General features: G+C 42.3%; 1 protein-coding gene across 1 annotated transcript in view; it reads left to right on the top strand.

Moving 5' to 3' along the window:
- The window catches only part of LOC123326401 (POU domain, class 6, transcription factor 2-like), a 177,101-nt gene that overhangs the window by 114,094 nt on the left and 46,299 nt on the right, over positions 1–16,708 (top strand). Inside the window, exon 3 of the mRNA XM_044920213.1 lies at positions 2,234–2,462. Within this exon, the coding sequence (XP_044776148.1) occupies positions 2,234–2,462 (229 nt within the window). The remainder of the gene's footprint in view (positions 1–2,233; positions 2,463–16,708) is intronic.

Here is a 16,708-nt window from a genome sequence, read left to right as displayed (position 1 = left end):
CAATTTAAAAAAATACTACATGCCATAAAAAAAATACTACATGCCAAACTCCCCAAATCTCTGACCTGCGTAGTCTGAGAACCAGCCATTTGCTTCCCCCTTATCATGATATTACTGTGGGCAGTGATATAACATCAGTGATCTGAGGACCAGTTTATCATTTTGTACTTACTCTTAAAAAATGTTTGTTTTGTGCTTTAGAGTGGCTTTATTATTTTTTTTTAAAGAGAGGCAGTTACTTCATGTGAATTTAGTAGACTCTAACAAACAGATTAGGAGTGAAGCCCGTGGAATCTGGAGTAGTCTAGAACCAGGCTGCATCTGTTGTCCCAGGGCTTCTGCAAGGCCTCCCCAGAAGGAGCTGTGATGGGAGGCTGTAGGCAGCGGCTAGAGAGCGGGGTCAGCCCTCGTCCCCTCATTCTGCAAATACAGCAGCCCCACTTCTCTGAATCAGTTCGTGCATGAGAGGGCATGGCCAGAAAGGGGTGAGCCATGGGCTCTGGAGCAGCCTGCCTTGACATGATCCCCCCACGCCCACCAGATATGGGGCTTTGGGCAACTTACTAATCCTTCTGTATCTCGTAGGACAACTGCATTCATACGCCCATGGCAATATTAGAATAGTGCCTGCCTATAATTTACTGGGTTTTGCACTCTGCCTCTATTTACTTACTTTTTATTTTATAGAATCATGCTGCATCAAAAACAAAAAAGTTGAAACCCCTCCATGAGAGTTTTGTCTTGGTTCCTCCAGAAGAAAAATGGACATGGCATTATGTGTCACGTGGTTCCCAAACGGGTGCAATGAAGGCATTGCATCGAGGTCTGTAAGACCCATGACCCTTCTGGTCACGTGGCCTGGCCAGCGCAGGAATCCTTCCTAGGTCATCCTGGTGAAGAGCTCACATCTGGGCTCAAATCCGCCTACTGCCCAAAGTGCACACCGATGAGGCTGCCTGTCCACATCAAACAATGGCTAATGGATAAACAGTGGACACAAACCCTTGTTTCTAATCTTGTATGAACTGAGCAAAGAATGTTAGAGTAATAGCAAAAGACATCTTTAAAAGATTTGCCAACTGGGCGCCTGGGTGGCTCAGTTGGTTGGGCGACTGCCTTCGGCTCAGGTCATGATCCTGGAGTCCCTGGATCGAGTCCCGCATCGGGCTCCCTGCTCGGCAGGGAGTCTGCTTCTCCCTCTGACCCTTCTCCCTCTCATGCTCTCTGTCTCTCATTCTCTCTCTCACAAATAAATAAAATCTTAAAAAAAAAAATTTTAAATAAAAAAAGAAATTAAAAGATTTGCCAACTTACCCACCTCAAATGTCTTTGTTTTCCTATACTTTTTTCAGAACTCTTAATGTACACACACAATTTTACCATTTTAATGATTTCATTGTCATTGCTTAATGATTATCTAGTTTATTTTAGGTATTCTCGTACGATAAACATTTTCTATTTTTCTGAACGAGGTGCCATAATGATCCACTTTAAAGACTGTGTAATACCTTGTCAAGTTTAGTACTATAACAAAATATTATTCAACATTTATATGTTTTTAAAGGTAATGCATGTTTTCATGCATTTATCTTTTGGCTTTTTGAATGGTATCTTCAGGCTCTATCCCAGGAGTATATTCTGAGTTAAAAGGGGTTGAATATTTCTGCAGCTCTTGATATAGATTTCCAAATTGCTTTCCAAAAGGCTTATGATTGTGCATATGTCCTAAATCCACATAATGGTGTCACTAAAGACCTACCAGCGTGCTGTAACTCTTTTACATTATTTTTGCTGCTAATAAATAAAAATAGTATTTTATTGCTACTTTTGAGCCAAAACAAAACAAAACAAAAAACCCCAAAAACAACAACAAAAAAACACCTCTGTTGCCAATGAGTTCTTTCTGGAACAACAGAGAACAAATTAGCAAAGAATTTCAAATATGTAAGGTTAAGATCAAATGGAAATTCATTGGAAGAATAATATATAAGTGTAAGGTATTACTTTTAAAGGTATTTGAGTTCCTCAAAAGAAATCCAAACCCAATGAAATTTTCCAAAGAAATAAATGAAATGTGATTTCAATTTTTTTTCCCCTACTGGTTCATTCTGGAACAGAGCATGTGTGTTTGCTCCTTGTTCAGGAAATTTCTGACCCTGCTAGAAGAACTAGACCGCTAGAACATGTCTTGGTTCCACTGGAAAGTGAGCTAGGATTATCTGTTTCCTTGCAGCCACTTCTGACAGCACAACAGTTAGCCTCGGCTGTCGCTGGCGTCATGCCAGGAGGCACGCCGGCCCTCAACCAGCCCATCCTCATCCCCTTCAACATGGCCGGACAGCTAGGAGGACAACAAGGACTGGTCCTCACTCTGCCTACTGCGAATCTCACCAACATCCAAGGGCTGGTAGCAGCTGCTGCAGCCGGAGGCATTATGACTCTGCCATTGCAAAATCTACAAGGTAACCCATTGTTTCTGTGTGCCATATAGGGCTCTATCCATGGCCGGTGTTCTCTGCGTTGCTCCCATGCCCCCGATGGTGAATGTGGTTCAGAGCTGCTCCCGCTAGCAAGGGAGATGGAAGTCTTGCTTAGGAAGCCAAGTTCCACGTTGTGTGTGAATCCCAACCTTGCTCAAGCCATGGGCTTTATCAGTCCTTGTGTCCTGGCATTGATTTGCAACCTTTCAGGTCTTCTACAGGCACCCGTGAGCACTCATTGTGCAACACATCGAAAACTTAGATGTAAAATTATTGTGTTGTTATTTGAGGACCTGGGTTATGATCTCATGACTTCTTCAGTGTAGCCATCTGCAAAGAAAGGTTATACATGATTTGTTTGTGTGGCAAGTGGTTGGAACATCTCCAGTACAAGGTAGACTTTGGAAGTCTTAATTTAATTATTGTTTTCTTGCTAAGTATTTTTAGTTATAATTATTAAACAGAAAGTATATTATTTGGGATCATACTTCATAATGAGAAAAACAGACTTGTAGATTGAGCCTTTATATTACGTGGGCATTTAACAAGAGCTGGATTCATTTAACTCTGGAAGGGTAGTTCTTCTGGTTCTACAAAGGTTTTCACTTTTCTGGGAAAGATTTGCTAACACTGATTGATAGACTGATTCACAAAAGACTCTGTTGAAGGAAGAATTTTATGGTGAAAAATGGCCTGAATATGATACGATTAGGATGCCTAACAAAGAGAAAACAAATTTGTTTTGGGCTGCTCAAAGGTGTTTGTTTTCCCCATTGATATGAATGTTAGCAATCAGAAAGAAAAAAAAATTTTTTTTTTTTTTTTTGCAGAGTGAGAGTTTGAAGGGGTAAGTTATCAGAGTAACAATTTAAAGTACTTTCTGTAGTTGGTCAGATGTCAGAGCTCCTTACGGTCAGAGTATCAGACCAAAGATTAAGAAATAAACCACATAAAAACTGGTTAACTCTTGACCCAAACATTTTACAAACCGTATGTTCTAATATCCCACCTATTGTTGCCACTTCTTGACTTTCCCTTTAATGTTTAAAACGAAGTCTCTCTCATACCATTAAATTGTGCCAAGAAACCTGCCATTCATAAATCATGCATGCCCAGGACACACTAATGCACAAACTTTACTTGTTTCAAATCTGAGAGTGCCTGGTAGCCAGGATCTCAAGATTAAGCAAATAAGGCAGGAATAAACAAGGTGAAAGCAGAAGCAACAAAGTGTGGGGAGAGGCTTTCTAATGTAGGTGGATGATGAAATCTTAATGAAGAAATGGGCATTATCAAAATGCAACCTTCCATTTGCAACATTTTGTGCTTATGGGAGTATTGACTATTATAAATAAACATAAGCTCACAGAGCTCCTAGGTCATGAATTAATCTTGCTACGTTAAAATAGATGCCAAAGTTAGAGTCCAAAAAATCAGGCTTGTTGTATCTTATTATGGTTTGGTATTCTTAGGATTTTAGTACCTGGTTATTCTAAGGGCTCAAAGTTAGCAACTGTGGACTAATGTGGAATGTGGACTTCCATCAAGATTTTCTCTTTTCTTTAAAGATCAAATTTTGGATTAACTTATAGTTTGGAATTTTGTTCTTTTTGGCACCTTTGGTTTTAGAAAAGAAATCCTGAGATTTCTGTCCTGAGTAACTCGGTTCAGTAAGAGTGCTAACTCTTTTTACCCCTTGGTGCTTCTTCTTTTTTTTTTTTTATGTTATGTTAATCACCATACATTACATCATTAGTTTTTGATGTAGTATTCCATGATTCATTGTTTGCGTATAACACCCAGGGCCCTATGCAGTACGTGCCCTCTTTAATACCCATCACCAGGTTAACCCATTCCCCCACTCCCCTCCCCTCTAGAACCCTCAGTTTGTTTCTCAGAGTCCGTAGTCTCTCATGGTTCATCTCCCCCTCTGATTCCCCCCCTTCATTCTTCCCTTCCTGCTATCTTCTTCTTCTTCTTTTTTTTTTTTTAACATATTATGTATTATTTGTTTCAGATGTACAGGTCTGTGATTCAAAAGTCTTACACAATTCACAGCACTCATCGTAGCACATACCCTCCCCAATGTCTATCACACAGCCACCCCATCCTTCCCACCCCCCACCACTCCAGCAACCCTCAGTTTGTTTCCTGAGATTAAGAATTCCTCATATCTGTGAGGTCATATGATATGTGTCTTTCTCTGATTGACTTATTTCTCAGCATAACACCCTCAAGTTCCATCCATGTCGTTGCAAATGGCAAGATCTCATTCCTTTTGATGGCTGCATAATATTCCATTGTATATATACATTGGAATATCCATTCATCTTTCGATGGACATCTTGGCTCTTTCCATAGTTTGACTATTGTGGACATTGCTGCTATAAGCATCGGGGTGCACATACCCCTTTGGATCCCTACATTTGTATCTTGGGGTAAATACCCAGTAGTGCAATTGCTGGATCATACGGTAGCTCTATTTTCAACTTTTTGAGGATCCTCCATACTGTTTTCCAGAGTGGTCGCACCAGCTTGCATTCCCACCAACAGTGTAGGAGGGTTCCCCTTTCTCCACATCCCCACCAACATCTGTCATTTCCTGACTTGTCAATTTTAGCCATTCTGACTGGTGTGAGGTGGTATCTCATTGAGGTTTTGATTTGGATTTCCCTGATGCCGACTGATGTTGAGCACTTTTTCATGTGTCTATTGGACATTTGGATGTCTTCTCTGGAAAAAAGTCTGTTCATGTCTTCTGCCCATTTCTTGATTGGATCATTTGTTCTTTGGGTGTTGAGTTTAAGAAGTTCTTTATAGATTTTGGATACTAGCCCTTTATCTGATATATCATTTACAAATATCTTCTCCCATTCTGTTGGTTGTCTGTTGGTTTTGTTGACTGTTTCTTTGCTGTGCAAGAGCTTTTTATCTTGATGAAGTCCCAATAGTTCATTTTTATCCTTGCTTCCCTTGCCTTTGGCAAGGTTTCTAGGAAGAAGTTGCTGCGGCTGAGGTCAAAGAAGCTGCTGCCTGTGTTCTCCTTTAGGATTTTGATGGACTCCTGTCTCACATTGAGATCTTTCAACCATTTGGAGTCTATTTTTGTGTGTGGTGTAAGGAAATGGTCTAGTTTCATTCTTCTGCATGTGGCTGTCCAATTTTCCCAACACCATTTGTTGAAGAGACTGTCTTTGTTCCATTGGACATTCTTCCCTGCTTTGTTGAAGATGAGTTGACCATAGAATTGAGGGGCCATTTGTGGGCTCTCTATTCTGTTCCATTGATCTATGTGTCTGTTTTTGTGCCAGTACAATACTGTCTTGATGATTACAGCTTTGTAATAGAGCTTGAAGTCCGGAATTGTGACGCCACCAGCTTTGCTTTTCTTTTTCAACATTCCTCTGGCTATTTGGGGTCTTTTCTGGTTCCATACAAATTTTAGGATTATTTGTTCCATTTCTTTGAAAAAAGTGGATGGTATTTTAATGGGGATTGCATTGAATGTGTAGATTGCTCTAGGCAGCGTTGACATCTTCACAATATTTGTTCTTCCAATCCATGAGCATGGAACGTTTTTCCATTTCTTTGTGCCTTCCTCAATTTCTTTCATGAATATTTTATAGTTTTCTGAGTACAGATTCTTTGCCTCTTTGGTTAGATTTATTCCGAGGTATCTTATGGTTTGGGGTGCAATTGTAAATGGGATCGACTACTTAATTTCTCTTTCTTCTGTCTTGTTGTTGGTGTATAGGAATGCCACTGATTTCTGTGCATTGATTTTATATCCTGCTACTTTACTGAATTCTTGTATGAGTTCTAGCAGTTTTGGGGTGGAGTCTTTGGGGTTTTCCACATAAAGTATCATATCATCTGCAAACAGTGAGAGTTTGACTTCTTCTTTGCCAATTTGGATGCCTTTGATTTCTTTTTGTTGTCTGATTGCCGTGCCAAGGACTTCTAATACTATGTTGAATAGCAGTGGTGATAGTGGACATCCCTGCCACGTTCCTGACCTTAGGGGGAAAGCTCTCAGTTTTTCCCCATTGAGAATGATATTCACTGTGGGTTTTTCATAGATGGCTTTTATGATATTGAGGTATGTACCCTCTATCCCTATACTCTGAAGAGTTTAAAGGATGCTGTACTTTGTCAAATGCTTTTTCTGCATCTATTGAGAGGATCATATGGTTCTTGTTCTTTCTTTTATTAATGTATTGTATCATATTGATTGATTTGCAGATGTCAAACCAAACTTGTAGCACAGGGATAAATCCCGCTTGGTCGTGGTGAATAATCCTTTGAATGTACTGTTGGATCCTATTGGCTAGTATTTTGGTGAGAATTTTTGCATCCATGTTCAAGGATATTGGTCTGTAATTCTCCTTTTTGATGGGGTCTTTGTCTGGTTTTGGGATCAAGGTAATGCTGGCCTCATAAAACGAGTTTGGAAGTTTTCCTTCCATTTCTATTTTTTGGAACAGTTTCAGAAGAATAGGTATTAATTCTTCTTGAAATGTTTGGTAGAATTCCCCTCGTAGCCATCTGGCCTTGGGCTTTTGTTTGTTGGGAGATTTTTGATGACTGCTTCAATTTCCTAAGTGGTGATAGGTCTGTTCAGGTTTTCTATTTCATCCTGGTTCAGTTTTGGTAGTTGATACATCTCTAGGAATGCATCCATTTCTTCCAGATTATCTAATTTGCTGGCATAGAGTTGCTCATAATATGTTCTTATAATTGTTTGTATTTCTTTGGTGTTGGTTGTGATCTCTCCTCTTTCATTCATGATTTTGTTGATTTGGGTCATTTCTCTTTTCTTTTTGATAAGTCTGGCCAGGGGTTTATCAATCTTGTTAATTCTTTCAAAGAACCAGCTCCTAGTTTCATTGATCTGTTCTACTGTTCTTTTGGTTTCTATTTCATTGATTTCTGCTCTGATCTTTATAATTTCTCTTCTCCTGCTGGGTTTAGGCTTTATTTGCTGTTCTTTCTCCAGTTTCTTTAGGTGTAGGGTTAGGTTGTGTATTTGAGACCTTTCTTGCTTCTTGAGAAAGGCTTGTATTGCTATATAGTTTCCTCTTAGGACAGCCTTTGCTGCATCCCAGAGATTTTGGATAGTTGTGTTTTCATTTTCATTGGTTTCCATGAATTTTTTAATTCCTTAATTTCCTGGTTGACCCATTCATTCTTTAGTAGGATGCTCTTTAGCCTCCATGTATTTGAGTTCTTTCCGACTTTCTTCTTGTGATTGAGTTCTAGTTTCAAAGCATTGTGGTCTGAACATAGGCAGGGAATGATCCCAATCTTTTGGTACCGGTTGAGACCTGATTTATGACCTAGGATGTGATCGATTCTGGAGAATGTTCCATGGGGACTAGAGAAGAATGTGTATGCTGTTGGTTTGGAATGGAATGTTCTGAATATATCTGTGAAGTCCATTTGGTCCAGTGTGTCATTTAAAGTCTTTATTTCCTTGTTGATCTTTTGCTTAGACGATCTGTCCATTTCAGTGAGGGGGGTGTTAAAGTCCCCCACTATTATTGTATTGTTGTCGATGTGTTTCTTTGCTTTTGTTATTAATTGCCTTATATAATTGGCTGCTCCCATGTTAGGGGCATAGATATTTACAACTGTTAGATCTTCTTGTTGGATAGACCCTTTAAGTAGGATATAGTGTCCTTCCTCATCTCTTATTACAGGCTTTGGTTTAAAATCTAATTTGTCTGATATAAGGATTGCCACCCCAGCTTTCTTTTGGTGTCCATGAGCATGGTAAATGGTTTTCCACCCCCTCACTTTCAATCTGGGAGTGTCTTTGGGTCTAAAATGAGTCTCTTGCAGGCAGCATATCAATGGGTCTTGTTTTTTTATCCAATCTGATAGCCTGTGTCTTTTGATTGGGGCATTGAGCCCATTTACATTTACGGTAACTATTGAAAGATAGGAATTTAGTGCCATTGTACTGCCTGTAAGGTGACTGTTACTGTATATTGTCTGTGTTCCTTTCTGGTCTATGTTGTTTTTAGGGTCTCTCTTTGCTTAGAGGACCCCTTTCAATATTTCTTTTAGGGCTGGTTTCATGTTTGCAAATTCCTTTAGTTTTTGTTTGTCTTGGAAGCTCTTTATCTCTCCTTCTATTTTCAATGACAGCCTAGCTGGATATCGTATTCTTGGCTGCATATTTTTCTCATTTAGTGCTCTGAATATATCCTGCCAGTCCTTTCTGGCCTGCCAGGTCTCTGTGGATAGGTCTGTTGCCAGTCTAATGTTTCTACCATTGTAGGTTACAGATTTCTTCTCCTGAGCTGCTTTCAGGATTTTCCTTTTATCTGAGACTCGTAAGTTTTACTATTAGATGTCAGGGTGTTGACCTATTTTTATTGATTTTGAGGGGGAGTTCTCTGTGCCTCCTGGATTTTGATGCCTGTTTCCATCCCCAGATTAGGGAAGTTCTCTGCTATAATTTGCTCCAATATACCTTCTGCCCCTCTCTCTCTTTCTTCTTCTGGGATCCCAATTATTCTAATATTGTTTTGTCTTATGGTATCACTTATCTCTAGAATTCTGCCCTTGTGATCCAGTAGTTGTTTATCTCTCCTTTTCTCAGCTTCTTTATTTTCCATCATTTGGTCTTCTATATCCCTAATTCTCTCTTCTGCCTCATTTATCCTAGCAGTGAGAGCCTCCATTTTTTATTGCACCTCATTAATAGTCTTTTTGATTTCGACTTGGTTAGATTTTTAGTTCCAGAAAGGGTTTCTCTAATATCTTCCATGTTTTTGTCAAGCCCAGCTAGTATCTTTAAAATCATCATTCTGAAGTCTAGTTCCGACATCTTACTAATGTCCGTATTGATTAGGTCCCTGGCAGTTGGTACTGCCTCTTGTTGTCTTTTTTGAAGTGATTTTTTCCATCTTGTCACTTTGTCCAGAGGAGCGTAGATGAATGAGAGAACAAAATGCTAACAGGGTAACAACGTCCCCAGAAAATATACACTAAACAAATCAGAAGAGACCTAAAACCAGGGGAAAAGAAAGGGAAAGAAAGAAAAAAGATAAAAACAAAAACAAAAAACAAAAAAACAAAACAGAATATGATCAAAGATGATTAGGATGGTGCATAGATCAGTGCCACACCCTAGATTTTGGGCGTATTTTGGTCTGTTAGAAGTAAGTGCCTCCCAAAATTTTAAAGAAAGAAAAACTTATATATGGAGAAAAATAAGGGTTAATACGATGAAGGGATGGAATATGACTGTAAAGATGAAAATTATAAAAGATTTTATAAAAGGAATTGATAAGAAGTTGGTTGAAAAAAGAAAGAAGAGGATTTAAAAAAAAAAAAAGGAGAGAATGTGATCAGGCAGGAGACTTGATCAAAGCCATACACTAGAGATTTAGGGTATATTTTGGTCTGTAAGAAGAAACTGTATCCCAAAATTTTAAAGAGAGAACAACTTATATATATATACCAAAAATAAGGTTAACTACTATGAAGGGATAGAATATGACTCTAAAAATGAAAAATAAAAAAGATTTTTTAAAAAAGGGTTGATAAGACGTTGGTTGACAATGGGAAAAAGAAAAATTAAAAAAAAAAGAAAAGAAAAAGAAAGCTAAAAAAAATTAACTTTGAAAGACTAAAGAATCATGGTAAAAAAGCCATGAATTCTATGTTCTGTATTCCCCTAATGCTGGAGTTCTGCCGTTCTCATTGATCAGTAAACTTGGTCTTGGCTGGCTGTTCTCACTGATCTTCTGGGGAAGGGGCCTGTTGCCGTGTTTCCCAAATGTCTTTGCTGGAGGTGGAATTGCCCCGCCCTTGCTGGTCCAGGCTAAGTAATTTGCTCGGGTTTGCTCTCGGGAGCTTTTGTTCCCTGCAAGCTTTCCGTACAGCTTTGGAGGATGACAGTGAAAATGGCGGCCTCCCAATCTCTGCCCCGGAGGAGCCGAGAACTCGGGGCATCGCTCCTCAGTGAGCCCCCAGAGAAAAGCCGTCAGTCACTCCTGTCTCCCCGGTCTCCGGCCGCACTCCGTGCTCACCCAGCCTGTGACCAGGCGTTTCTGTCTCTGGCACCCGACCCCGCGTGGAGTCTCCAAAGCCAGCAGATCCCTGCGGTGCGCTCCCGCGCGGCTCCTCCCAGGGGAGGAAGGGGAGTCTCCCCGGATCTGCTGCTTGTTGGGTCCCTGCTGGAGGAGCAGTGGCCCGACTGTGCTGCGGATCACGGTTTATGGCAACTCCGAGCTGAGAGCCCGCTCCTCGGCTCCCTCTCTGCAGCCAGCTTCCCCGCTCCGATACCTGGGAGCTCTGCCGCACTCTGGCACCCCCGGTCTTTCTGTGACCCCGAGGGTCCTGAGACCACACTGTCCCACAAGGGTTCCATCCCCCACTAAGCCACTGGAGCGACATCCCTCAGCGGAGCCGACTTCTAAAAGTTCCAATTTTGTGCTCTGTGGCTCTATCACTTGCCAGAAGCGGCTGATGAGTCCCCCTCCCCCACCTACTATCCTCCTGAAAATTGCCTCAGATTCACTTCTCCGCACATCCTACCTTCCAGAAAGTGGTCGCTTTTCTGTTCAGAGAGTTGCTGCTATTCTTCTCTTCGGTTTCCTGTTGAGTTTGTAGGTGTTCAGAATGGTTTGATCCCTATCTAGCTGAATTCCTGGGACCAGACGAAATTTAGCTCTCCTACTCCACCGCCATCTTGCTCCTCCTACCCCTTGGGGCTTCTTACACCATTTTCTTAACAGCCTAATCTTCAGAATGTATTGATCAGAGTTGATGGTCAAGCGCTTGTCTACTGCACAAACACAAGGAACCCTGTCTCCCTTTGTCATCTCAGTTAAGTTGGAGGGCAGGTGGTGAGGTCATTAAAATAAAACACCTCCCGGTTGCAAGTCAGCCTGTCATAGGGAAAGTTTCCTCACCAGTCTTAACACTCACACCCCTCCTCCAACACTTTGTTCTCTAATAACTTTGTGAACGAATCCCAGTTCCTAAGTCACTGTTAGGATCCAGAGAAGTTCCCTTGGGCTTTTCTCTTCCTTTCATATCTTCCCATGTGATTTCTTGACCACCCAGACCTCACTAGTTTGAGAAGTAACCAACCATCCCAGTTTGCTTGTGACTGGGGGTTTTCTGGGGATGTGTGACTTTCACTCTTGGAACCAGGATAGTCCCGGGCAAACAAGGAGTTGGTCATCTGCCAGAAGTCCAGGGGCAGTAACAATGAGAATCAGGTAAATGTCTTGAATCTCCATGGTGCCCAAGATGAGTGTTTACCACCAGAAGGGCAGTGCCAGTTGGTCACCTTGTCAGCCAACATCTGACCCAAGGGTGATCTCATCCCTTTTAGGGGGCCTGCTGCAGCCCTCGACAATCCGTAGGCAGTGTCTATGGCTTGTGTGGTTTTTCAGGTTATATGACAGAAGGTGGTGAGACTCCGGAGGTCGTGGGTGGCTAGCTGGCAGTCCATCTGCAGGGGTCCTGGTCGACTTTGAGACTGAGCCCATCCTAGACATAATCCAGTCTCATCCTCTTTCGAGGATGACAATTTGGCTCATGGGCTACGATACCCCAGAAGAAGTCTTACACACATTTGTGCGGTCAACAGGGTAGAATGATCCACCCCTCCCCATGGTCCACACTAGACAAGGAGCACAGTAGCTTCCAAGGCTTTTAAGAATTTTGAAACCACCAGTACGTCTGCCCAGCACTTCTTGGATAGTTTTATAAAACAGGTGTGATCCGTCAGCGTGAGGGGGAGGGATTTAAGTGTTAAACACCTAGTGAAATGGAACCTGTTTCCATATGATGCACTTAGCTCTGGATGGTTCCCCCTTTCCTCATTGTGAACCGTTAAGGTTTATTCATGAAATAAAGCCTCCCAGCTGGCATTATCTCTGACTCTCCTCCAGCCTTCCTGTCCGGCCCTTCAGCCTGTCCATCCTCGTAGCTCAAAAGCTACAAATTTGCTAAGAAAGAAAAATACTGACATCGGTTTCTTACTGGTTTGGAATTCAGGGATAAGTTTTCAAGTATCTTCTTTACTGAAGGGATTGGTAGCTGGTTCCTTTACGTTCACTATCAAGTAACACGGAATTGCTCTCAGACCCTCAGAGGCCATGATTCATGCATGTATTTTAATGAGTGCTAATGACGTGATGTTACACTAAGCGGCTTTTCTCTGCTCAGGCAGCAGGGGTCCTATCACTGTCTCCTCCTCTGAGCCTCATTCCCAGACCAGCTTGGGGGGCTTGTTAGAAATGCAGGCTCTCGGCCCCACCCCAGAATCTGCATTTTAAAAGATTTCCAGGAGATTCCTATAGTACACTAAAATTTAAGGAAGCCTGGTCTAGGGAGCTTTTCCAAAATCCATTTGGCCACTCCTCTACTATCTCCAGCCTCCCCAGATCCTGAGCATCCTAGGGTGATAGGGAGCCATGTGACTGTGAGAGTCCCCTTGTTAACTTTCCTGCTCCAACTCACCAAACCAGGCCTCTAATGAGGATAAGGACTGAAAGGAGTAACTTATTTAGGAATTAACTTACTGCTTCCTTTAGGACATTCACGTCCCCAAGACCGAGAGGCGTGTTCTCTTACACAATGAAAGCATGATTAAAGCCCTTGCTCTGAGATTTTATCCAGCAGAAGCTTTGCATTGCTGAAAAAGAGACCATGTGGCCCTGCAGAAAACCCATTCGCACAGCCTGGGGATTGTTTTCCCTTTCTCCTCAGGTCCTTCCATGCAGGAAAGAGAGCACTCCTATGCCATCAAGGAAGGGGTCTTCTTGTAAGGAATTAAGAGTTAGAAATCTTGCAGAATCCCAGGAACACCAGCCTTGGGGGCCCTGGACATGAGGTTTGGGGATCAGAGAATCCAGTGAGATTAGAGATTAGATAATGGGGATTAGAGTTTGGGGATTGGAGATTCCAGTGAACCACCAAGCTGCGGGCTGTCTCGTTCTGTCTGTGGAGACAGGCCTGTGTCCCACTTCTAACCTGTCTCCTGTCTTCCCCTGCTCCTCCTCGTGACTCTTCTCTACTGTGTTGGTTGACTTTTGACTAGCCCCTAATTTTAGCTCACTCTGTCTCTTGGAGTCTGTGCATCTTCCCAACCCATATACCTCTTAGGAATGCTCCATTGCTCTCTCTACCATCTCTATTTTTATCCCCATCTCCATGCCTATCAAAAACTCAACCTCCCCAACATTTCCAATTCCTGATGGGCTGAGACTTTGCATTCTAAGCTAACTGGTAGGTTGCTGGCCAGACTAGAGATGGACTGCCCCGTGTGGAAGTATGCATCCCTGTCCAGTCAGCTGTAATGTGGGTGGAAGGGGGAGCCGGGATGACGAGGAACAGAGCATGAGCAACATGCTTGAGAGACATGCTAGGGCCTCCCTCCTCTGTAGAAGGGGTGCCAAACGAGCAGGCTGGGTATTGGCCTGTCTACTGGGATTGCCATACAGACCAGGAGGCCCTCCTATGGGCAGAGATGGAGACCAACTCTGAACTCAGAGATGCCATGGGTGGGGTCTAGGTTCCGAATATTTTAGGGGAAGCCTATGGAAGTTTTGGCTGGGATTCAAGCCCAGAAGTGCTCTAAACTCAGATGAGATCTAGGAATGATCTACTCCTTAACACTCTATATTCCTACATGAAGTAGATAACAGTTTTGCATTCTCCCTTCTCTCTCCTTTGAGAGCACTGCCCCCTGCCAAGCACCTCCCACCATCACTACTCTTGGTCCTTCCATTCCTGTGTCCTTTGTTTGTCCCTTGCTCACAGGGATTTGGTCTCAGGTGACTGTCAGCGAACCCACACCCTGTGAGAGGAGACTCACGATGACCATGAAGCTTAAAGAAGGAAAATGACTCAGGTTGCTCTGTCACATACTTTATAAACTCCTTTAAAAGTCAGTCTTCCATTTACTTACTATTTTGAAACACCGGTAGCTGTGCCAAAAATATAATTTGCATTTGTCCTAGTGTGGGAACTAGATTATTATTTGATGTGGCAGAATAAAGTCCCCATTATGGAACTCGTGCAAATGGGTTGTGTTTTCTGCTTTTTTTTTAGACTGAGGAAGAAAATGTAGACAAATAGAACCCCAAAACAAGTGACAGCAAGCAGCAAAGGGGTTAATGGGACAGCAGAGGTGGGCCTATGTCTAGGACAGATGATTCAAGTTAGTGACTTGTTCTCATTGCATAGGCTGAGAGATAACCCCCTAATCACTGTGAGTCACGTAAATGGAGAATATAAATGTGCTACATAGGAGATTTATATCAAAGTGTGAACATTCCAGTTCAGTCAAGCATAACATTTAAATTAATGACCAAAAATACATTAGAGAGTGCTGCTTAACCTGAACATGGAAAAGCAATTAGGTTCAAGGCAAGTTGAAAAATCAAGGCCAAGGGTGGTTTTGCTGCCTTTCATGCTGGCAGGAAACCTGCCCTGGTTTTCTCTCATTCTCCAAATTAAAGTCTGTACAGGGTAAAGTATGTGAGAATGCCTTAGGTTTTAGGGATTTCTTGTGTGAGCCACATCACATTTCCTTTTTATTTGTTTTGTTGGTATTTGTTGTTTGAATTGAGGCATCATTTACATACAGTAAAATGCATGGATCTTAGGGGCGCGGCTCAATGGGTCTTGATAATTGTGTATACTCATGCGACCTCCGTCCACCACAGTCAATACAGAAAATATTTCATTTTCCCCAAAAGTTTCGCTTGTGTCCCTTTGTGGTCAGTCCCGTCCCTCCAGCCAGGCAGCCCTGATCTGCTTTCTATCACTATTGATTGGTTTTGTTTGTTGTAGAACCTCATATAAATGGATTTCTACAGTATGTATGATTTCATGTCTGGCTTTTTTCACTAAGCATCATGTTTTTGAGATTCATCCATGTCATTGTGTATGTCAGGGGATCCTTTCTTTTCATTTCTGAGCAGTGTTCTAGTGAAGAATATGCCACAGTTGGTTTATCCATAGCCAGTCCGATGTCTTAGCAGGCAGACATGGTGAAGATCCCTCCCCTGGGGTTAGGGAGAGGTTCCTCCATTGGACATCCCTTGGGAAACACCCTTGGCCACAGTTCTCCTTGACCCTTTGCTCTAGCCCTGGAAGATTCTTCCCTGTCCATTATCTTTCTTGGCTACATCTGAAGAGAAAGTTGAGAAATATGCCTTTATTTGAGCACTTCCTCAGTCCATGTATGGCTTATGGAAGCTCTGGGGGCTGAAGGGTTGCTTGACATTTCCATCAGTTAAAGATTTGTAGCTTCCTTGGAAATGTGGTTCTCTCAGAAACCGAGAATGCTTCTGATCTTTTTGCTTTCAGTCAGTTCCAGGTGCCACAGTTTTTTCCGAGGCATACATCTTCAGTCTAATTTATTTTTGCATTGTCACTCCCACTCTTGTCTCTTTCAACTCAGTCGGCCTCGGGGTGCGGGCCCTCTGACCTCCTACCCAAGGGCCTTTGCACAGGACATTTCCTCTGCCTGAAGGACTTTTTCCCCGGAAAGCATCGGCCTACTTCCCCCGCAATGGCTCTCCAACACTGCTGTTCCCCCCCACCTCCTTTCCTTTATTTCCTTTGTCCATAACACTTACTACCTTCTACAGAGCCTTAAAATCTCAGAAATGTCTGAGACTTTTTTTGTTCTTTCTCTATAAGCACTTTGGGTCATGCTTCCTGCAGCCACATTGGGCAGTGGTGGCAACATTGTGATGCTTGGCCCTGATGGTCTAGGGGACGATATCTGTGTACAGTGTGTTTAAATACGTAGTGTTTTTCTGGTCCTGCCCTCAGAATGTAAGCCCTACAATAGGCATCTTTGCTTGGTTCGGTGATATGGCCCAAGAACTGGCTCATAATAAGTGCTCAAGGATGGATGGATGGATGGATGGTTGGATGGATTTTAAAGTAGGAGTCAGTCAAGTGAAAAGAAGTAAAGAGAACATTCAGTGTAGGGAAGGCATGAGGAGCATGGAATCTAGAGTCCTCTGAACAATTTTGGCTGTTGTTCAAGTGAAGGCTAGGAGTCAGAGGTGGCAAGAAATCAGACCAGAGGAACAGGAAGGGGTGATACTGGAGGGCCTTGTACACCTTGCCTATGCATGCAGAGTGGCCATTGTAGGGCCAATGTGTTAGAAATGAACAAACTTAAAGACGATGCAATTATGCTATGATATTCTCATGTATATATGTTTGCATTTATATGT

Source organism: Neomonachus schauinslandi, chromosome 12 (genome assembly GCF_002201575.2).
Source record: "Neomonachus schauinslandi chromosome 12, ASM220157v2, whole genome shotgun sequence".
Taxonomy (NCBI): Eukaryota; Metazoa; Chordata; class Mammalia; order Carnivora; family Phocidae; genus Neomonachus; species Neomonachus schauinslandi.
This window is presented reverse-complemented; position numbering and strand designations above follow the sequence as displayed.